Source organism: Sitophilus oryzae, unplaced genomic scaffold, assembly GCF_002938485.1.
Source record: "Sitophilus oryzae breed Bouriz unplaced genomic scaffold, Soryzae_2.0 scaffold_191_pilon_pilon, whole genome shotgun sequence".
Classification (NCBI taxonomy): domain Eukaryota; kingdom Metazoa; phylum Arthropoda; class Insecta; order Coleoptera; family Curculionidae; genus Sitophilus; species Sitophilus oryzae.
This window is the reverse complement of record NW_022146635.1, coordinates 36,403-60,184: the sequence shown is the minus strand read 5'-3', so window position 1 is coordinate 60,184 and position 23,782 is coordinate 36,403. Positions and strand designations below refer to the sequence as shown.

The window sequence follows — 23,782 nt, the reverse complement described above, 5'->3', positions numbered from 1 at the left end:
TCAGCGTACTTTTCAACATTGAGTATTCGGACCAGTGTGGACGACTTCTTCGAAATTTCTTCAAAATAGACTAGCGCCATATTTTCAGAAAGGGATTTAATATTTTTGTTGTCTCTCCAAACCATAAACTTGTTATATGCAGTTTCATAACGTTCCCGAGATTTTTCAGGTAATAGACTCAACGATATATTTGCGGCTTGCTGCGTCAATTCGAAAGGATCGGTGGATTAAATTGTGTGCTCCATTACCCGAAGATTAAGGGAAATCTGATATTTAAGTTGAATTACTTTTCAAACAATATGACACTGACAAATACGTTTCGCCGCCAGAGACAATGTTGGCAATGTTGTTGTCTCTGGTTACAACTTTACATACCAATTATTAACAGGACTTTCACCTTTAAGGTAAGCGTGCGCAAAGATTGCACACTACAAAATTTGCGCATGGTGTGTGAAAAACGTCACTTTCAGATTGACTTTGGCTCTTAATAGAAGATTATTTTCTTTTATCTATGGACTTTGGCGTGCGTTTTTTAACGTTTTACATAGCAGTCGTAAAAAAAACATTTTCCTATATCCCAATTTTAATGTAAAATTGGGATATAGTATATTTATTATATCATTTGTTAAATATTTTTTACGTTTAATTTTTAAGTTAATATTTAATAATTAATTTATTAATAATAATTTTATAGCTTATTTCTTGATATCTCCCAAACCACAGTTAAATAATACATATCGTACTTTTTTAAATATATGTATTTAAGGAAAAATAATAAGTTAAAAAATATAGTTTATAAATAACAAAGTAACAAAAAATTTGCCACAAAAGATTTATTGAAAGCATTAACAGTAACGGCTCTGAGATAATTAATAAATACAATCTATCTAATAAATAATTACTTAATTAATTATTCCAAACAAATGAACATATCATATTTTACTTATATAAAGTATGGCTCACAAGGCAACGAATGATATTCGTTCTGATGATAAAAAAAGTAAATATTTTCTTGTTTTACTATATAGCTATAGTTATTCTCAAGGTAAAAAAATCCAGTAGTATCAGGATATAAAAGAAAGTAATTAAAACTTCGCCGGTCAGTATTCAAGCTATTACTCGCTGACTAGTATCTATTTGACACACATCAGAAGATGGTTACGCAAAGCGTTTTCTTTCATGAGATTTTCTGTAACTAAAAAGCCAGATACGTGACGTTATCTATCTTCCGCACTCCGAACGTTCAATAATCTGATTGTTGGCTCCTTACTTTTTGGTTGTCGTTGTCAACTGAGTTTACAATTCTTCTCAATTGCGTTCTATTGTGCGCTGCTTCCTCCCACTGATTCTGCATGCTTATCCCCTTTAAGTTTTCGTGGACAATATCCTTGTACCTTTTGAGTTGTCCACCCGGTTTCCTCATACTCTCTACAAGCTCACCGTACAGAAGATATTTTGGTAGGCGATTTTCTTGCATCCTGCATACGTTAGCCCATGATTTCAATGCTCTCGCAGCTAGCTTTTTCAAGGACCGATACGTTTGAGAAATGGTGGTATCATTTGATTCTTAACAGTTGTCTAATGTGTCTCTGTTGCAACTTGTTTAATGCATTCATGTGCTGGCTGTACGGACTTTTTTGTGCTGAATTTCAGAGTCGACATTGGCCTTTTCCGAAATTAAACTGCCGAGGTAATTGAATTCCGCTACATATTCCAATAGTTCTTCACCGATTTTTATAGCATTGTTGTAATTTTCTAGGGGAGTGCACATGATTTTAGTTTTATCGATGTTCAGCTTAAGGCCCAAATCCTCCTATGCTAAGGTATGTGTTCCGCATTTCTTGTAATTTCTGTAACACTTTTGCAGCTAGAGCGCAATCATCAGCGTATTGAAGTTCTGTGATGAATTTTACATGTGTTTTTGCCCTGAGTCTTTTTATGTTGAACAGACCGCCCTCTGTATCTACTGCCCATTCCTCTTTCCTGCAGTTTGCTGTTCACTATAATAGAGAGCGCTGCTATAAACATGTTGAATAGGAGAGGCGCTAAGACACATCCCTGCCTAACTCCTGAATTTGGTAGAAAGGAATAGCTCAGTGATCCATGATGGGACGCTCTAGATTTGTTCTTGGTATGGAGGCTTTTACACACTGTAAGAAATTTGTTAGGTACTCCGAACTTTTGCATAATTTCCCAAAGTGCCTCTCTGTTTAGTATCGAAGACTTTGGTAGGTCGATGAATACAATATAAAGTTTACTCTGCTGCTCCTTTACTTTTCCTGTAGTTGGCGGACGGAGAATATGGAATCAACGATACAGCGGTTGGTGCGAAAGCCCGTTTGCGATTCTGGGAGGCTTTTTCAATATGTAGGTGCGGGCGGTTTGACATAATTTTGCAAGAACTTTTCCTCCGATAGCTAGGACATCGTAAAATTTCCCGGTAGTTTCCGCAGTCTGATGCACTTCCTTTGTTCATAAATATATCCTCTATATTTGCGTTGCGAAAGTCCTGAGATACTTCTACGCTTTCCCATATGACATCAGAGCCTCGTTTGTGTAGAACAGGGTGCAACACGCGAAGGTGAGGTTGACTTTTGGCTAAGCTAGGCTATATGTATCGCTTAAAATCCCCTTGAAAACAGTAATTAACTAGTTCAACCAAACAATTGATGACTTATTTTCAGTTGTCGGAATCCGAATGGTCATGAAAATCACTTGAATAACTATTTTGATTAAAATTAATAATAACAGGATCCATATTTAGCCTGTCGAATACATGTTCTCTCTCGTATAATTTTTTTATCTCACCCTCAAATTTCCCCAAATATCTGGAGTAATAGTAGCAAAAGATTCCTTCCACATATTCAAACAATGACTTTCTGTCCTTCCTTCTCGACCAATATGCCTATTGTAATAATTCTTAGCAGTACCCCAAATATGTTCAGTTGGGTTGAATTTGCAATGGTACGGAGGCAATCGCAACACTTTATGCCCATACCTCTCAGTCATATCATCCACTATATATATTTTTTGGTGGTTTATGTCTAAAACAAATAAAAGAGTGATATTTACATTTTAAAATCTATTGAAATCGAGGTTAAAATATGATTTTTGTTCTTGATCCTACATAGTTACAATATTTAAGAGTTCAATTTTAAGCACATGTTGATTAAACTCAATTTGATTATTGGTCAACCATTCCTGGATTGTAACCTTATTCCATGACGAATTTGGTGTTTTTGTTAAAAGCATGCTGTGGTACGGTGCATTGCCCAGCACAATTAATGAGGGCTTTACTAAATTTTTTAATAATTGATTTTCGAACCATTGTAAGAAATTTTGTTGATTCATTTCTCCATGGTCACTCAGTTTAGTTTTTGAGGAAAAAATTGCTTCGGCGCCCTCGATAAATCCATTTTTATTGCCTGCATGTAGAATTATGTACCTATGATTTTAAATAAAATGTATTTAACTAAAGCATACGATAATCTTAATGTGTAATACCTTTTACCATCAGTTTTAATGGATCTCACTCTTCTTTTGTTTTCATTCTGCCATGAATGACTTAAAGTTCCGTTCTGGAAAATCCAAGTTTTATCTAGGAAAACAAAGTCATAGAGAGAATCTTCTTTTTCTTTTATATATTTTTTCAAAAAAACAATTCGTTTGAGAGCAACATTGGGTAGTTCCATGAGACCCCGCCTCGGTTCATCTTTTTTCCAACGGAAACCAATCTCCTTTAATAAATTTCTCAGAGAGGTTTCACAACTCAAATAATTCTCTGTCTTTTAATTTGACACCTAAACTCTTCAAAGTTACGTGCTGTTCTTATTTTCTAACTTAGGTATTGTAAGTAAAGCATTTAACAGCCGTACACCTGCTGCGTAAAGCAAGTATACGGTTGTTAAATGTTATAGCCCTGCTAAAAATGCGTATGCATTTAGGTATTGTAGTTATAATATTGATAATACTTACTGTCTTCGTACATCTCGTAAACAGCCTCTCGAATGGCCGTAATATCTAACGTGTTTGTTACCCTTTTTGCAAGGACGTTTCTTCTTAGGTGACTCTAATGGCTCATTACGTTTAACAGCTTGTGAAACTGCAGTCACAGTAGAAATGTTCAAATTTAAGGCAGCATATACTCGCTACAAATTGAAATAAGTAGAAATAACTTGAAAGTGGTATAATGTGCTTACCAATCAATCTTACTTCTCTGACTGCATTCAAGGGTAATAAAGGACCTTTATTGTCACGTTCGCGCTCAAAATATTTTATCAGGAAATTTACAAGCGATTTGCTTCGACTGTTTAAAGGCTTCGGCATATTTTCAACCCACACAATTTCAAAAAATGCAGTAAAAAATATCGAAAATTTTGTTCTGTTTGTCCTTAGAAGTACAATTTAAGAAAAAAAAACTATGAAAAACGACAAATAACGAGAATTCCGAAAATTTCAACAACACGATATTATACAAAATAATGACTGACACTAGGATAAGTGTCAAATAATATACGACAACATTGCTGAACATGGCGCAATGTGACCAACAAGGCGATAATAAGAATCGGTTTAAACTAATTTTTTTGCAGCTTTAATCTAAATAAAATATTTGTTACAATCATTTGCTCTATAAAGTATAATGAAGAGCTGCTTGGTATCTTAAATTAATCAACAAATTGAAACATATTTGCTAAAATTTCATTTACTCAGGTTTATAGGCTTTAGTGTCAATTTCGATGTGATTGATGACGTGCATCGGAAAATGTTTTGCGATTACAATATGCTCAAATTGCTGTAAATCGTTAAAGTCTTATTCAAAAGCGATGGAGATATTCGGTTAAAATGAATTAAAAAATAAAAATGAATTAAAAAACAAACTATCGAGAAAAGCCTACCTAGATGATTTTTAAAATCCTTGCTTTGTTAACATATTCCACAGGGTGATTCAAACTTTCACCAAAATATCAACATTTTGTTTTCCCTGGTATAATTGACAGATAGAAACTTTCATTTTTAATTTAGAAAGAGATACCAAAAAGTCCAACAATTTATCTATAAATTGCTTAAAAAATCATCAAAATCGGCCCACTAGAACGAAATATATTAAACTTTAAAATATATAAAAATTTTAATTTACCCGTTTTTCGTGCCGCTGAGTGTATTAACGAACGGTTTATGGCAAAAAAATCCTGTAAATATTCGAAATAATATCAATAAAAATCTTACACAAAATGTACTCAGAGTATTTGAAGAAATTACGTTTTTTATATTATATATATTGCGGGTTTATACGACATTCGTCGTCTCCCGCTTCTCAAATTCTACAGATTTTTGTCTGTCCAGTCTTCTTCCCGAAGGCCCCTTAAATTCATAGCGTCAACATCCCTGCTTCCATCTTCGAGGTGGTCTTCCAGTTTCCGCCTTTCGCTTGGTGTCCATGAATGAATTCTTTTTAGCTATTGGTTATCTTCCATTCGTTAAAGGTGTCCCTACCAACTTAGTATTACTGTCAATGGCGTCGATGATAGTTTCTTTTTGTCCTATAATTTCTAGTATTCTTTGATTTGAGATGTGTTCCAGTCTTGAGATGCGACAACTTCTTTGCCAAAAATCCATTTTAAGAGACAGCAACTTGTTCTTCTCTACTCTGTTTTATATAGTAGAATTTTTGTTTTTTTGGGAAATGTTGTCACTCCACAACAAAGAGTTTAGTTGACCGATAACTCTTTTTCCTTGACCAACTTTATTTGCAATATCTTGAGTCCTTTTTCCATGATTTGTTGTAAAAGTAACGCCCAAGTATTTAAACGTACAGACATTTTTAATTGTGCAGATTCCTACATTGAAATCCTCACGTTCGTCATCACCCACTACCACGTACTCCGTCTTCTTTGTGTTGATTGTTGGCCCTCGTTGGCGCCATTTCGAATATTCCTCATGCAGTTTTCTAAACATATAACTGGAGTCGTCTCTGTCTCCCGCTATTAAAACCTGGTCGGCAAAGAGTAAGGTATATAAAGTGTCTTTTCCTACTGGAATTCCCATTCCACGGCATTTTATCTCCCAACTTTTTAGTACTTCTTAATATATTTTAAATAAAGTTGGTGCTAATGAACACTCTTGTCTTAAGCCCTTATTTACAAGAAATTATTAGGAAATATTGTTTCCAAGTGCTACTGCAACCCTCGTATAATTTCCTTGTTGTTTGGACATAACTGCTGATACCAAAATTTTGCATTGACACCCACAACTTAGTGGGACTGTATCGTATGCCTTCTGTAGATCAATAAATGTCAAGTGAACCGTCCTTCCCCTTCCTAGCCTTTTTTCGATTAGATGCTTAAGAGTGAAAATGCCATCGGTACATAAGCGTCCCGGTCTAAAACGATTTTGCTCTTCCGATTCCATTATCTGTGCTTCTATCTTATGTTTTAGTACTTTGCCATAGAGTCGAGCAACAGTACAAATGACACTAATTCCTCTATAGTTTTCACAATCACGTCGCGCGTCGGCTCCCTTTCTTAAATATGGACGTAATAATCCCTTTTTTTTCCATTTCTGGGGCGGGGTCCTCCACTTAAACATCTACTAAAAATCTCTGCCAGAATTTCTAAATCTGCTGAGGGGCAGCCTTTAAAAGTTCTAGTGAAACATATCCCAAACCTGAGCTTTACCAATTTCCATTTGTTGGAGGGCCTTATCTATATCTGCAGAGATTATTAGTGTTGGATGCTCAGATTCGGTTGGATTAACAAGAGGACTTTCATGATCTTGTATGAATACGGTTCTATTTTTCGTCAGACGATTTTGATAATAAGTCTTCCAGTCCTCGATCGGAATAATATTCATCCTTGCAGTGTCTTTATGTGAATAAAGATTATGTTTTTTATTATTTATGTACATAAAGATTATGTTTTTTATTATTGCATTTTATTTTAGAGGAATGGAACAATAGATAATAACTCAATAATGAGTATGTATACCAAAAACGACGAAAACTTTGGACAGCAACTGACGTGGAACTATAAGAATCACACAGACTTTTATCGCGGACATTGTAATGATGTCAGGGGATCAGCCGGTGAATTCTATCCTCTGAATATTAAGAAAACAAAGATAGTATTATACTCTGCCGAATTATGTAAATACGCAGAATTAGAATTTGTAAGAGAAGAAGAGATAAAAGGTGTATTGGGGTACCGATTTACAGCAGATAATATATTTGATAACGGTAAGTCCAATCATAAGCAAGTAGGTATAGCATCATACCAATCTATTATAACGTTATTTAAACACTACCCCTGCGAACGGCAGCTTTTCATCGGTAGAGCAGTCATGGATACTGTATTTCACTGGAGAAAAACTAATTAGCAATAAAAAATATAAATATTGGGCGCCAGGCATGAACAGAGAAAGAAAACGGCTGTATATTACTTAAAACTAATGACTATATTTATTCATGATGGACTCTGATGGTAAATAACATTGTAAAATTTTAGTAATTATAGTAGTTATATGTCGAGGAAAGTTTTGTTAAAAATAGTCTTAAATATTTTCTATTAAAAAGACTATGGAAATATACAATACATATAGATAAGGCTATAGAAAATATATAAAAGGTAGCTTTACTTTATTTAATTTGCTATATTTTATACGATATTAAATCTGAGATGTTGCAAGCCGTAGATTCTTGAATCTGTTCGGTTATTCATCTGTTAAAATAACGCTATATATAGAAAGTAATACTATTACAAGATATGTTCGTAATGGAGCTAAAGATGTAAATTATATTTTAAATACGAAATCGACATAAATAAGTTCTTAACGATCTAACCACTAAACATAGTCTGTACGATATTATTTAAGATGTGCGTTATTGTCTTAAGACTGAAAATGTACCTGCTTCAAACAGTAATAGCGTGAGGTGGGCTTGTATCTCTGCACTCTCTCGCGGCTTTACTGTTGGCCAATACAACAAAAGGGGCCAGTGTGAGGACATCATGAACCATTACAGCCGTAACTATCGACTAGGCTTAAAAATAGGAGCAAAGCAGCATGGGCCCTACGCTACATCCACACTGAGGCAATCCGTACATAGGACAAACTACCCGTACACAGGACATCCGTCCATAGAACACTCGCACACAGGGACACTATCCCTACATGGGATAATGTCCGTACCTTGAAAAACTATGTATATAATCCGTCCATAGGACCCTAAAAATACGAAACTCGTGTTTAAAACCAAACGTCTAATAAACAAAATAAACCTACCTCGAAATACTTCCGAGGGCTCTATAATACACAAAGGCAACTGTCCTTTCTTCCATTCAACATTCCTGAGGATAACAGCAAAAGACCACCAACTTGCCAGCAAAATACAAATACGAGTTAAGTTGGGCTAATCCAAAACTCTACCCTAAAAATACGCAGTAATAATATCGAATCTAAAAAGATAATATCTCATCTTTACCTGTAGCTTCGAAATAGCAGCTGATTCAGATTATGCAGCAAGATTTAAATTTACCATTTCTAAAAGCCGGGTTGCTGATGGCGACAGCCGGCACACTAAAAGTGAGGTTAAAGCGCAGAGAGGCGCCTTGAAATGATGTTGACAGCCCTCCACAGAACCAGCGAAACGATAACAGGGTTGTCGACTCGAGAACGTAAAAATTACGCCAAGCGTTTGAAACAAATTATCAGGCCTGAACGATACGGAATCCGGTGACGATAAACCAGACATCATATATTATATATAAAAGACATGTAACGAACTAAAAACGTTACACTATCATTAAGTCAGATTCGGTTGGTGGTTTGGTGTCCAGAGGCAAAATAACAAAAGTTTTAAAATAAAATAAAACGGCAAGTCAATTTACAACCCTGTACAACAAAGAAAAGTTCAAAAGGCAGGTTCAACGTTCAAATTATAATGTAAATTAACCTTCTCTAGGAGATGCGAAACCTTGTCGCTGGTGGGGAAGCTCCTGGTCGGGTGCTGGGGAAATCCTCTCTAGCTTCGTCTAAGGAGCACCTTATTGTCTTGTCCCTGGCTGTAGTGTCGTGGCCAGTGAGTTGCACCAATATTGATAACGATGCAGGATGGAACTACCCTATCCGTCATACCAGGCACCCTCTACTGTCTGTGGTCATGTATCAGGGACAGAGGATGTGGGGGAGGACTAAGAGGAGACAACCTCACCAAAGACTTAAATCTTGTGATGGCGGGACTTCTATAGACTAGCTTCTACTGGTCTCAACCTTGGGGTGTCAGGGGGAAACCTGTTGTATTCTTGTCTCCCTTGCTTCTACATGCGGGGCTCTGTAAAAGTGGACCGACAAACCATTGCGGTGTAAATGACCTCAAATCCAAGGAGGTAATAGAGAAAGAGGGATATATTATAGATTCCCCTATTATAGATTCCGGACAGCACCGGTATCAGGTCTAAGGAGCGACCAAGTTAAAGAGGTGGAGAAAATGGCGACAGATCCTCCAGCCTCCACCTTACGGGTACCTCAGCCGGAGACAAGCCCCTATATGATGAGCTATAACTCACGAAAGAGGGTCACAATAGGTCTTTAAGGTCGCAGTGGTTAACCCCACTCTTACTCATTCATTTTAAAGAAACTTTATTGGAGATAACCTAGATGATACTCCTCTCTTTCCGACTTTTTATTTTCAAAGCAAAACCTCTGAAGGCGGGTAAACGGCAAATAACTCACAATCTTTAAGATGTTTATTTAAATTTTAATGCTTCAAAAAAAGCAAGGGGGCGGCATGTTTCAGGACTTAAACTATTCCCATCATCAGGCCCAAAAGCTAAAACAATTACAGAGGTAAAAATTATAAAATACCATCACAACAAATTAAAAAGTCAATTTTTTTTACAAAGTCAAAAGGTTATATCTATCACAATAATTGTTAAATCACAGATAACAATATGGTAAGCTAAACTTGAAAATTAAAACAACTAGACCAAACTCATAAGGTGAGGGGAGCTGTATAATCAACTATAATTAGATAAATTGACAGAAAAAACAAACAAGGCAATAATAAAATCATACCTCAATGCACAATTCAAAGAAATTTACTTAAGCATTAGTTAAATGTATTTTAAGGGATAATTTTTTTTATTTATTTTTTGTATTAGTAATAAGTTAAGAATTATGATTATTTCAATTTGTATATGTAGATATTTAATTTTGTAGGATAATTTTTTTAGTTATGTTAGTTAGGAACAAGACACTCGAAAAAGTTCCTCAGAACTTATGACCGAGAAAAATCAAAGGTTTTCCTTGATTTAAGTAAAAACAGAATCTTCGGATTGGCACGGGGTTTCTAACAGGACACTGTCTCCTCAACGAACACCTCAGTAGGCTGAAGGTGAGAAACAACGGAGAATGCAGATTCTGTGGGGAAAATTGGGAAACACTAGAACACCTTATCACTGAGTGCGCCGAGACGACGACCATTCGTGCCATGAACCTTGGTACGTCTGATGTCGAGGATGGAGAGCTGGCCTCTGTAGAGCCGTCTCAGATACTGGCTTTTGTTAAAGCCCTGAGACTGTATGATGAGTTATAACTCGTTATAACTCAAGAAAGGGGAATACACAATAGATCTATAACGTCGCGGTGATTAACTCCCCTCCTAAACATTCTACATTCTACATTCTACATTCTACATTCTACATTCTAGGAACAAGTTAAGATTTGTGTTTATTTGATTAATTTGTATATTGTAGAAAATTAATATTAATTTTAGTTTAATTTTTAGAAATTTAATTTTTATTTTAATTTACATATGTAGAAAAATTATTTTTTATTTTAATTTAATTAAACTTGTGTTCTTTTAAATAAAAGCATACTCACACAAACGTCAACCTAGGAAGTACCACCACTCGGAAGAAATAAAATTAGTTAGAGCTGTTAACATTCACACATCTCTCTCATTGTAATTATAAATTGTATAACTTTTCAAGAGGAAAGCCTTTCGTTGTAATACCAAATAAATGTCTATATCATAATTTCCAGACAATCTTATTTCAATTTTATATTTTCATTTTTGACGAGAATGATCGTTCGTCTTATAAGAATGTTTCTGTGATAATGTAAAATTAAAATTAAAAAAGGGAGTACTCTGCATCCATATTTAGTTTTTTGAAAAAAGAAACGCTGATAGCCCTGATAGGGAGATTAGTTTATTAACCGAAAAAATCAATTTTTTTTATATTAAAATATGTTCTAATATAAGTTCTAAAATAAAAACCATAAGCGCCCTCTGTGTATGGGAACCACAAGGTTGTATTATCAATAAGTAGGTAACTGCCAAAGTAAAACAGATAACTTTTATAAAGAGAAAACGGAAATGTTGAATTTTTATGATACTAAAGGATTATGCAAATATCTTAATAATGAACCGTCTCTATCAAAGACACTTCCATTATTATTCTACATTTATCAAATATATACAAATGAACAAATTAATAGGAAAATTGGTTGTTTTTATTACATGAAGTTAATTACAGAACGCTGTAATATCTGATCAATCAATTATGAAATAGAACAAAAGGTGGAATGAAATTTTTTTTTATTTGTAATAGGTTATGAAATAAGCAAGGCAACGAAATTATATCATTTAGTTAGTTATATATATTTAGAATTATATATATATATAATGTAGAAAAAATTTAATTAAATTGTGTTAAATCATTTAAACTTTAATTATCTATGATGTAAACTGAAAATAAACAGGTATATAATCCAATGCTATTTGAGAGTTAAGTAATAAACAATCTTTTCTATTACAGGCTTTCTGTATTTCAAAGGATTCAGCATGGTTCAAAAGATTAATCTTGTTTGTTCTATGTAATATTCTAAAATTATTATTCATATCAAAGTTACGGTCACTACTCACCAGATGTTCAGCAAAATGTGAGAAACCTGAAGAATTCGTTTTACAACATCTAAGATGTTCTTTAATCCTAGTTTTAAAATTCCGAAAAGTACTACAAATATACTTAGCATTACACATATCACATGATAATTCATAAACTCCACTCAGATCCAAATTATCTCTTTTATCTTTATTGTTCAATAAATATCTACCAACTGTGTTATTAACTTTAAAGAAAATTTTAGTAAATGGTTGAAACAAATTTGCTAAACTATAAGAAAAATTATTAATGTAGGTCAAGGATCTATAAGTATTTGTAATATCCACCACCTGTGTTAAGTTACTATCAGCATACACAAGTGTCTGAATATACTTATTTTGAAACTTAGAAATAATCCTATCCAACAACCTAAGTGGTAGATAATTTGCATGAGCTATTTGTTTGATAATGTTCAACTCTTTATTATAAGCGTCCTCATTCAGAGGAAGTTTAATTAATCTGTCAACATACGAATTAACTTAAATAACTAACATAACTAAAAAATTTATCCTACAAAATTAAATATCTGCATATAAAAATAAATTAAAAAAAATTATCCCTCAAAATACATTTAACTAATGCTTAAGTAGATTTCTTTGAATTTGATAATAGTCTGGTATGATTTGATAATGGTATGACTTGATAATAGTATAGTTTGATAATAAAAGATAGTTTAAGTCCCGAAATATGTCGCCCCCCTTGCTTTTTTTGAAGCATTAAAATTTAAATAAACATCTTAAAGATTGTGGGTTATTTGTCCCCTTACCCGCCTTCAGAGGTTTTGCTTTGATAATATGTACTCACACTGGGTTAGAGAACGTTTAGATTTTTTATTTCTTTGAGTTCTATAGGCCTTTATTGAAATGATTCCTGTTGTTCTTCTACACGAAATGTTTCATCTAGCCATGATGAATTTGTAAAGAAAACATCTATTACAACTTTGAATGAAATGATCGTGCTTCCCGTAGTTATTTTATTTGCTCCTTGAAATTTGTTGGAGATTGGTAATAAATTTATTCCTCTCGTAAATTAAAAGTGTGTATCATAATCGGATAAGTTATGCATAAACATGATCAAATTTCATTGTGGGTTTTAGATTTGGTTAAATCAGGATAAAGATATGATTTACTTCTAATATTTGTTACGTTCAAAATGTAGCTCATCAAAACCCATATTTTTTTATTAAAAACACGAATATCATTTTCGGTTTAACTGGAAATATATTTTTAACATATTTACATCAAGCTTAAAAACTCCTTTCAGCTATATGAATTTAGTTGGTATTATTTTCATAACAGTGAGTTTATTCTAAATTCAAGTTGCCTATAATAATCGTTTCAAACTTTCTTTGAAATATGATACAAAAGGATTTTTTTGTTGTTTCATTGAGATGCCAAAATAAATAAGTTGTTATTGATAAAGCATAGCAGATTTCACAATTCTTGCAACCAATACTGCACTACTGCGTTAATCCAACGGAGACTAATTGTCAGCAGTGTCACAAATTTGCCTAACAGTCAAAAAATGCTTAACGTTTCAGGAAGTATGTCTCTTCACGTCGTCGAAGCAAAAACACAAAGAATAAAGAAACAAATTATTTAAATATCTAAATGCAACTGTTCGAGAACACTTGGTTTTTTAAAGCAGATACGTCTATAAAAAACGTTGACGTTTTATTGAATTTTAACTAAAGAAAGTAACCAAGAGAATCAGCTCTTAAAGGGTTTTGCATTTGTTTTGGATACTCTCTGCACGCCGTAAAGCAATAGAACTTAAAAAACGTTAAGTTTCTTTCTTTTTCTTTTTGTTCTTAGCAGGAAAACCTATAAAACACAGTTCATTTTTTTAGGAACCCTACGACCAGAAAATCGCTGCTTTTGTGGAGACGAATGTATCCCGTCAGGAGTACTGGATATCAGCGTATGCAGACAAAACTCACCTACTTATCTTTCGTTTCCCCATTTCCATGCTGCCGATTCATACTACACCGATCCAATTGACGGCATGAGGCCTAACAAGAGCAAGCACGAATTTTATATGGTGATAGAACCGGTAAACTATTTCAAATTTATTTAATTATCGTATGGCTCACATAATACTTTTCTTGCATAAAGCGGCCTCTTAAACATAGACATAAAATAAACTACAATGTAAATGAAAACATTACAATGTAAATACTAAGGGTTGGCAAAGCTTACTCAGCTCTAAAGGGTCTTGGGTCGAGATTTCCGTATGTAAGAAGAGTACAATGCGTTTAAAACGTACTGAACAAAGAGAGAACAGTACCTAAATACGTTGCCAAACTTATGAATTAAACCGAGAAACTGCGCACATTGCTAGGAGACGAAGGGGATATAGCAGATTTGTCACATGTGTCTAGCTCCAGCAGGGAACTATTAATCCCGACCAATCACGTTAGAGTTTTTGACAAACACAAATGAATTAACACCCTCCAAATAACCACGTTAACCAACCTGACTGGTCAAGCTTAATAGTGGGGCTAGACACTTCTGATTTGTCGCAGTCCACCGTTCGACCCAATCAGTACCACATCAGTACCTAAAATTCTAGAAAGGTGTACATCATGCTTTCAGCTTCACGATTTAATTACGTCTCGTGATACTTTATTGGTTTATTTATTAACGAAATGTAATTTTCTCAGAGTTGAAAATTTTAAGTGCAAGTTAAAAACACTTGCATTTTTGGTAAAAATAAGCGGAATTGAGTTGGTATTCGACAGGGGTCGCGCTATTAGAACTCAAAACTGAATTCAAAATGAATCGATATCTCAAAATCTGTTAAAAATAATTGATTACCCTAACGATATTCTTATAATTCTATTTCAGATGCTCAGAAACATATCTAATGATTTTATCTAGTTATATTTTCTGAAAAAACGTCGTTTAAAAAATAAGGTTTGGTGATCGTGATTTTACTTACCTACAGGAAGTTAAGTGTTTCGGCAACGCCGCAACAGCACACCGTCGCGTCGCATTTCTATCGAATTAATAAGATCCCTATGTGATTTACTTCCACACATGTAAGTTCCGACCCAAAAGTAACAGTTGTCAGCATGGTATATGCTAAAAAGACAACATAAAAAACGTATTTACGAACACTATACAGGGTGGTCCAAACTGTATTCCGGGAACTTCGGCAGTATATTGTGCAGATGAAAATAAGTAAAAAAGTTGTCGTATAAATGTATGTCCTAAAATGCTTAGTTTCGTAGATACAGGGTGTAGAAGTTTCATTTTTATTTCGATTGCTTCCAAATAATTTCTGAAGTAACGTCAATATGTGGATGAAAATGGATGTCTGGGAGTTTTTTGAGATGAGAAATTTGATTTTGATGTTAATATGACTATTCCTGTATAAAACTACCCAGTGAAAAAATATACGTTTCCGTGATTTTTTACGTAAAAAATGCCTCTTGGTAAAAATCGCTAGGACCAACCGTTCTCAAGATATTTAGATTGGAAATAATATATTGACGTTACTTCAGAAATTATTTGGAAAAAATACCATCTCCAATCTTCACCATAAGCGCGTAGGTTACACTCCCTAGTTATGTGACGGATGGTTTGGTTAGGGGCTCCGCAATCACATTCTGGGGACGGTATTTTACCCCACTTATAAAAAGGAATCCGCACATCCTCCATGGCCAGAGCGTATCCAATTCAAAGTTTACCGAGTTTTCAGGTTTAGATCGGTACCCGGTATCTGACATCAGTTATTCTCGAACCAGGAATACAGGTGCGCATCGGCAACTTCTCTCCATAACTCAAGCCACTGTTTTCGAGAATTGTAGTTGCTGCTCTTTTGTTGATCAGCAGTTCGTAAAGGTGGATTTCTCTACTTCAGTCTATTCACCTGTAAAGCAGGTAGTATGTCACGAACAGGGAGCGCTGGGTAGCTATTATTTTATCAAATTATCTAAGAGCCTCGTTTCTACGTAGATTTGGGGATAGAATGTTACTGAGAACTGTAAACTAGTAACCAGGTGTGAACTAGTAACCGCATGGTGTTGTTCAGCTGTCTGTCTATGAGATTTGTGTGGTGACTGTTCAACCATACTGGTGCACACTACTCCGCCACACTGAATACCAGAATAAGGGCTATTTCAAAGTAAACAATTATTTAAAATAAAACAAGCAAAATTATTGGGCTAGTGTTCATCTAGAATACAGTACGACCATTCCAAAAAAAGTTGTATTATCAAATTTTGTATTTTAAATTTTCACCTAATTTTATATAAACAACTACACTAACTACGACAACGATACATACAACATACAACAGTTTTAAACCAAAATTAATTAGAGTTTCAAATTGAACAAATCAATATTTAATATTAAGATTCCATAATCTTATTTCAAAATTAAGATAATATTAAAATAAAAAATTGCCTGCTCTAATCGGGAGTAATACCATTTTAAAATGGAAACTTATAAGTTCATCAAACTAAAATTGCTAACTTACTCGTACAACAAATATATTTCTAGAGAAAATGGAATACTGCGTTTAAATTTACGAAAATCTTTAATTTTATCAGTTTTGCTTAAAATGAGGATTAGTGGAGTGCTTTAAGCCCTTATGGGATACAAACCTCGGAATTAATTTACTGTGAACGAATTTTATAAAACTTTTTGCATTGTATTGTTATTAAGATATATTACAAAGTTTACCCATTTAAATTCGTTGCTTTCACTTTAGTATTTAAATAAACACACATATATAAATGCATACATACAAGATAGCTCCGTGTTCTGAAAAGCTTTGTATCAGGATTTCTATTTAAGATTTTCACTCCAAACCTTTTACAAAAATATGTGTTTAATGGTAACTACATCAAAAAATTATAGATGTACTAAGTCAAATATATTTTTAATCTCAACTCTCAAGTTTTAGTTTTCCAAATGATATGCTTTATATTTGTTTAGCCCAGTGAATTTTCTATAAAACTCCGGTTTCAAAAATACCTTAATACCATAAAGCATACTATGGTTTTAATTATAACCACGTCCATGGGGACGTCAATCTAGACGTCCAGGAACCTTCGTATGAGACCTTCTAATCGAGACGATCGACTTGTTGTAAGTTTATCGCTAAGAAACCGCCGTTTGCCGCTTTTTAAATTTATAATGAATTGCACCTAAGGAACGTACATATTAACTAACTGACTATAAGAAGACGACTATATACAGGGGGGCCCATCGCAAACGTTCCGCAAGGCATAACGGCCAGGGTATTTTTTTTTTTCAGAAAACTCAAAAACACGTCAATTTTGTTTGTGAGGGGGACAACTTTTGAACGGTGTAGTTAATCGGCACAACTGTCGGTACTGGGCTGAGGACAACCCCAGGGTTTTTCACGAGGTGCAATTAACACAAAAACCTCAGAAATTGAACGTGTGGGTTGGTATTTTGGAAATTCTATTTTGGTCCTTTTTTCTTCCTGAAAATCTAACACATGATATGTACTTGGATTTACTGAAAAATACCATCGACCCAGCTCTAACTGACATCATAGAGAACAATCCTGGATACGTTGAAGCGGAACTAATATTTCAACAAGACGATGAACCTCCACATTGCTCTCAAAATGTGCGTAATTTTTGAACAATAACTTTCCCGGTCGGTGGATAGAACGAAGGAGTGTAATTGAGTGGCCTCCCCGGTCACCCGACTTGACTCCTTTAAACTTTTTTTCTATGGGGAGACATAAAAGTAAAGTATATGCCTCATTAGAAGACCCGCGAAGACGAATTATTGATGTTTGTCGCGAAGTGATCCCGCAAGTTCTTCAGAATGTTCGGTTTGTAAATAATTGTATTACTGTATGGAGGTTAACGGGCAACATTTTCAGCATTTGCTTCATTAATAAGTTAAGTTTTTTTAATTAATTCAATTTATGCGTTTTTTGCAAAAAAAAAAAAAAGTACTAAATTTCAATCCTTCATATTTTCAAAATGACTCGATCGATTTTAAAAAACGAAGCGGGGAAATATAGAGAATAAAAAAGCACTTTTCATTGCGGCGCCAATTGACCCCCTTCCCATTTAAAAAAAGTTGGGGATGACACCCCCGCTTAGAGGGTTGAAGATTTGCAATCATTTTTAAATAAAAGTTGTCCCCTCAAACAAAATTGACGTTTCGGATTTTGAAAAAATACCCTGGCTGCTATGCCTTGCGGAACGTTTCGATGGGCCTCCCTGTATAAAAATCGCTTTCAAAAAAGGTCCTTTGGCGTTGTGCGATGGCTAGTCGCTATTGGTTTCGTTCATTCCAGTCTCCGTCACGCAGATCCTTGAGCTCATCGCCTTCTTGACATTCTCCAGTTTGTCCTTGGTCTTCCCCGTTTCCTTCTCTTTTGTGGAAGCCAGTTTAGTACCTTTTGCGTGTTGTCTATCCTTCTCACATGTCCATACCACTTAAGTAGGACAATCTCTACTTCCTCTACTATAGTTTTCTGTCTATCCATTTTGTCCCTGATTGTCTCGTTACGAAGATGGTTAAATAGGGACAAAGCTGCTCCTTGGATGTTCACCAAGATGCCATCAAAAATTTTTTTAAAAATTTCAAGGATTGCTGAGTGTTTTGAAAACGGATTTTTTTGAAATCAATTTTATTTATTCCTGTCTTTACCTTTTAGAAAATTAGAAAAAATCATTCATCAAGCTAAACTCAGTGCACATTAAGAGCTAATTAACATTGAATAAGGAAAATCGAGTCAATTAAAAGATTTAATTAAATAATATCCTGCTTAGCAATCACTTAGTCATTAGTTAATCAATAGATATTATTTTTAAGTTTTTTTTATTGTGAATTTGAAATCTCAGTATATGATCTGCATACTATTTGATCGTAGTTATTATAAATAAATCAACTTCTACAAACTAGTCTCTAATATGCTCTATTCTTTCTCCCTATTGCACAAATTTATTTTTCGTTCAATTTTATTTATAGCTCTTTTTCTTCTTATTCTTCCGAATGCATTTTGTACTTTATTGTAAATGTTGAAATGTATTGATTGCACTTTTACAAATGACGTCAAAAAATGTAGCCCCTTGGCGACAGGTCCAGAACCTCGCTGGTCATTATACTGCTCTACCATTTGAAGGATCCAAGGGTTAATGAGAGCCAAATTGTGTTCAAATGTCTGAAACATAAAAAATATTAAAAAATATTGTGTGACATATGTACTCAGTATGTACTCAGTAGTATTGTACTCAGGAGATCGAGTTCTTCAAAACCGGAAATAAAAAATGCAGGTCCGTATTTAATAAATTGTTGGCCTCTGTATCTCACAAATTATCAGCTAATTTGCAAATCTAAAAATACTATCAAAATCAAATTCGATTTTAAATATAGCCACCAAGAACCACTTTAGATATTGAAACTTTTTTTTTATTTTCCAGATCGGATATTTTGCTAATATGTTTACATAAGAAAAATTCGATAAGGTTGTTGTTTTTCCATTCAAAAATTGCAAACAATCCATCCATTTACTTAGAGCATAGCAATTTTCAGCAATCGTGTAATTCTTTTATTGATAAAGATTTTCACATACTGTCTACAAAGAAAATACAGCAGAAATATTAACAAAGTTCTTGAAAAAACTACAATTCATATTTAATAGATTTCGAGATATCGATTTTTGAATTCAGAGTTCTATAGCGCGACCACTATCGACCACCCCTCAATTCCACTTATTTTACCAAAAAGTAAGGGTCAGCTGCAATTAAAAATACAAGCTAGAGGGAAAAAATTACAACGAGTCGTTAATAAATAAACAAATTAAGTATCACGCGACGTAATTAAATCGTGAAGCCGAACGCATGACGTACACCTTCCCTAGAACTTTAAGTACTGACAGAGTTGATTGGGTCGACCGGTCAACTGCGACAAATCTGCTATATCCCCTTCCACGTCTCTAGCGATGTGCACAGTTTCTCGGTTTATTTCATACGTTTGGCAACGTTTGGGTTGTCCTCCCTTTGTTCAGTACATTATAAACGCATTGTACTCTTCTTACATACGGAAATCTCGACCCAAGACTACTTTGCCAGCCCTTAGTATGTAAATTATCAGAAAATTACCTATATAGACCTGGGCATCATTATGAACTTTGCAAATATGCAACTGAATATGTTGCTTCAGCCTATACAAGGACTTAGGTAATATTAACTGATCTCATTTAATTTTTAAGATATAACTAATTATTATTTTTTTATTTCAGTTTATATAGAAATATGCCAAAGATTTACATGCCAATATTCTATTTTAGTCAAACAGTTGAACTGAACGACGATTTAGCTATTAAACTAAGAGTAATTCAAGGATTACCGGACTATTTACGATATTCTTCATTCTTTTTAATTGTAATAGGAATATTCCTAACCATTTGGGCTGCATGTTTAATGTTTAATTTTTGTTTGCCTTCTGATATTATTAAAAAATTTCCAGAAGAAATTCCTTTAAATGAAAAGATAGTAAAGATGTGACAGTTTGTATAATATTTTATACTAATTTTGTAAATAATATTTTTATACCTAATTTTGTAAATAAATCGACTTTTTTTTCAATTATCATAAAATTTTTTTTTATTATACCGGGTGCTACAAATTTGAGGGTAATGAACATTGGTATCTCGGAACCAAAGGTAATAGATATATGAAGATGGTTAAATAGGGACAAAGTCAGTTCTTTGGGATGTTTACCAAGATGCCATCAAAAAAGTTTTTAAAAATTTCAAGGATTGCTGAGGTTTTGAAAAAAACGGGATTTTGAAAACCAATTTTATTTATTCCTGTCTTTACTTTTTAAAAATTAAAAAATAATTCATCAAACTAAACTCAGTGCACATTACTAGTGAGCCAACACTGAACAAGGAAAATCGAGTCAATTATAAGATTTAAATAACATCCCAAGTTTAGCAATTACTTAGTCATTAGTTAATCAATAGATATTTTTAAAAGTTTTTTTTTTATTGTGAATTTGAAATCCTGTATAATATCCAATATTTGATAGTAGCTATTATAAATAAATCAACTCTACAAACTAGTCTCTAATGCTCTATTCTTTCTCCCTATTGCACAAATTTATTTTTCGTTCATTTTATTTATAGCTCTTTTCTTTTTATTCCTTCCGAATGTATTTCTACACTCTGATAGTCAAGCTGAAATGTATTGATTGCACTTTTACAAAATTATCGCCTGTAATGCCCCTACACCTCAAGCCCCTTGAGACAGGGGTCCAGGAACCCGCTGGTCATTATACCTGTTTCTACCATTTGAAGAACCAAGTACAATGAGAGCCAAATTGTGTTCAAATGCCCGAAACATAAAAATATTAAGTGTGACATATCATTGTCTCAGGAGATCGAGTTCTTTCTAAACCGGAAATAAAAATGCAGGTCCAGATGACAAATTAAGTTGGACTCTTGTATCTCACAAATTATCAGCTAATTTGCAAATCTAAAAATACCATCAAAAAATACAAATTAATTTTAAAATATAACAGGCCACTCAAGAACCACTTTTAGATATTGAAACTTTTTATAAAACTCCCTAAAATGAAGCAAACTGTTAATTTTCAATAAAAAAAAAAAAATTCGATAAGGTTGTTTTTCCATTCAAAATTATAAACAATCCATCCATTTACCTTTAGAACACAGCACTTTTCAGCAACGTAATTAATTTTTGTATTGATAAAGATTTTCAAATAAAAAAAAAAAAAAAAAAAAAAAAAAAAAAAATATTAACAAAGTTCTTGAAAAAACTACGATCTATTATTTCTAATCGATATTTGAACTCAGAGTTCTAATAGCGACCACTATCGAACACCCTCAATTCCAATTCTATTTTTACCAAAATGAAGTGTTTCTAGCTTGCAAATTAAAAAAAATACAAGTTTTGAGGGAAAAATTACAACGAGTCGTTAATAAATAAACAAATTAAGTATCACAAGACGTAATTAAATCGTGAAGTTGAACGTATACATACGTATACACCTTTCCCTAGAAATTTAAGTACTGATAGAGTTATTGATTGTCGATTCGGTCAACTGGCGTGACAAATCTGCTGTGTCCCCTTCCACGTCTCCTTAGCGATGTGCACAGTTCTCGGTTTATTCACACAAGCCTATAACGTGTTTACTGTTCCCCCTTTGTTCAGTACATTATAAACGCATTTGTAAATTTCTTCATATACGGAAATCTCGACCCAAGACTTACCTTTGCAAGCCCTTAGTATGTAAATTTAATAAAATGATACCACCTACTTGTTTACAGAATTCCGGCATCATTATGGAACTTTCTGCAAATATGCAACTGAATATGTTGCTTCAGCCTATACAAGGACTTAGGTAATATTAACTGATCTCATTTAATTTTTAAGATATAACTAATTATTATTTTTTATTCCAGTTTATATAGAAATATGCCAAAGATTTACATGCCAATATTCTATTTTAGTCAAACAGTTGAACTGAACGACGATTTAGCTATTAAACTAAGAGTAATTCAAGGATTACCGGACTATTTACGATATTCTTCATTCTTTTTAATTGTAATAGGAATATTCCTAACCATTTGGGCTGCATGTTTAATGTTTAATTTTTGTTTGCCTTCTGATATTATTAAAAAAGACTTTCCAGAAGAAATTCCTTAAATGAAAAAGATAGTAGATGTGACAAAAATATTTAGATAATAAGTGACATTAAAAAAAACAAAAAAAAAAAAAACGGACTTTTTTGAAAATTAGCTAGTTTGATTTTATTATACTGTGCTACAAATTTGAGGTACGAGCATTGGTATCTCGAAACCCGTAATAGATAAATAAATACGGTTAACAGGGACAAAGGTTTCCGGGATGTTCACCAAGATGCCATCAAAAAAGTTTTAAAATTTCAAGGATTGCTGGAGTGTTTTGAAAAACGGATTTTTTGAAAATCAATTTTATTTATTTATTCCTGTCTCTACTTTTAGAAAAATTAAAAAATAATTCATCAAACTAAACTCAGTGCACATTAAGAGCTAATTAACATTGAATAAGAAAATCGAGTCAATTATAAGATTTTAAATAAATAATATCCCACTTAGCAATCACTTAGTCATTAGTTAATCAATAGATATTATTTCTTTAAGTTTTATTGTGAATTTGAAATCTCAGTATACGATCTGCATAATATTTGATAGTAAATATTATAAATAAACCAACTTATACAAATCCAGTCTCTAATGCTCTATTCTTTCTCCCTATTGCACAAATTTATTTTCTGTTCAATTTTATTTATAGCTCTTTTCTCTTATATTTCGGAATGCATTTTGTACCCTTTATTGTAAATGTTGAAATGTATTGATTGCATCTCTTTTACAAATGACGTCAGGTAATGCCCCCACACCCCGCCGCCCCTTGGAGACAGGTCCAGGAACCTCACTGGTCATTATACTGCTCTACCATTTGAAGGGTCCAAGGGTTAATGAGAGCCAAATTGTGTTCAAATGCCTGAAACATAAAAATATTAGTGACATTTTACTACTTGTCTCAGGAGATCGAGTTCTTCCAAAACCTGAAATAAAAATGGAGGTCCGTATTTAATAAATTAAGTTGGCTCTGTATCTCACAAATTATCAGCTAATTTGCAAATCTAAAATACTTCAAAATACAAATTAATTTTAAATAAAAAAAAAAAAAAAAAAAAAAAAAAAAAAAAAAAAAACTTTTTATTTTATTTTAAAAGATCATTTTACAATATGTTTACATAAGAAAAATCCGATAAGGTTGTTTTTTCCATTCAAAAATTATAAACAGCAATAGTAACTGAACGAAGTACAATGAA

The 23,782-nt window shown here is 33.3% G+C and overlaps 1 protein-coding gene across 1 annotated transcript in view; it reads left to right on the top strand.

Moving 5' to 3' along the window:
- The window catches only part of LOC115883488 (protein peste-like), a 67,257-nt gene extending 44,646 nt beyond the window's left edge, over positions 1–22,611 (top strand). The window contains 4 exon segments of the mRNA XM_030901852.1: positions 6,943–7,234; positions 13,789–13,991; positions 22,233–22,306; positions 22,368–22,611. Coding sequence (XP_030757712.1) covers positions 6,943–7,234; positions 13,789–13,991; positions 22,233–22,306; positions 22,368–22,611 — 813 coding nt within the window.
- Positions 22,612–23,782: the final 1,171 nt, after the last annotated feature.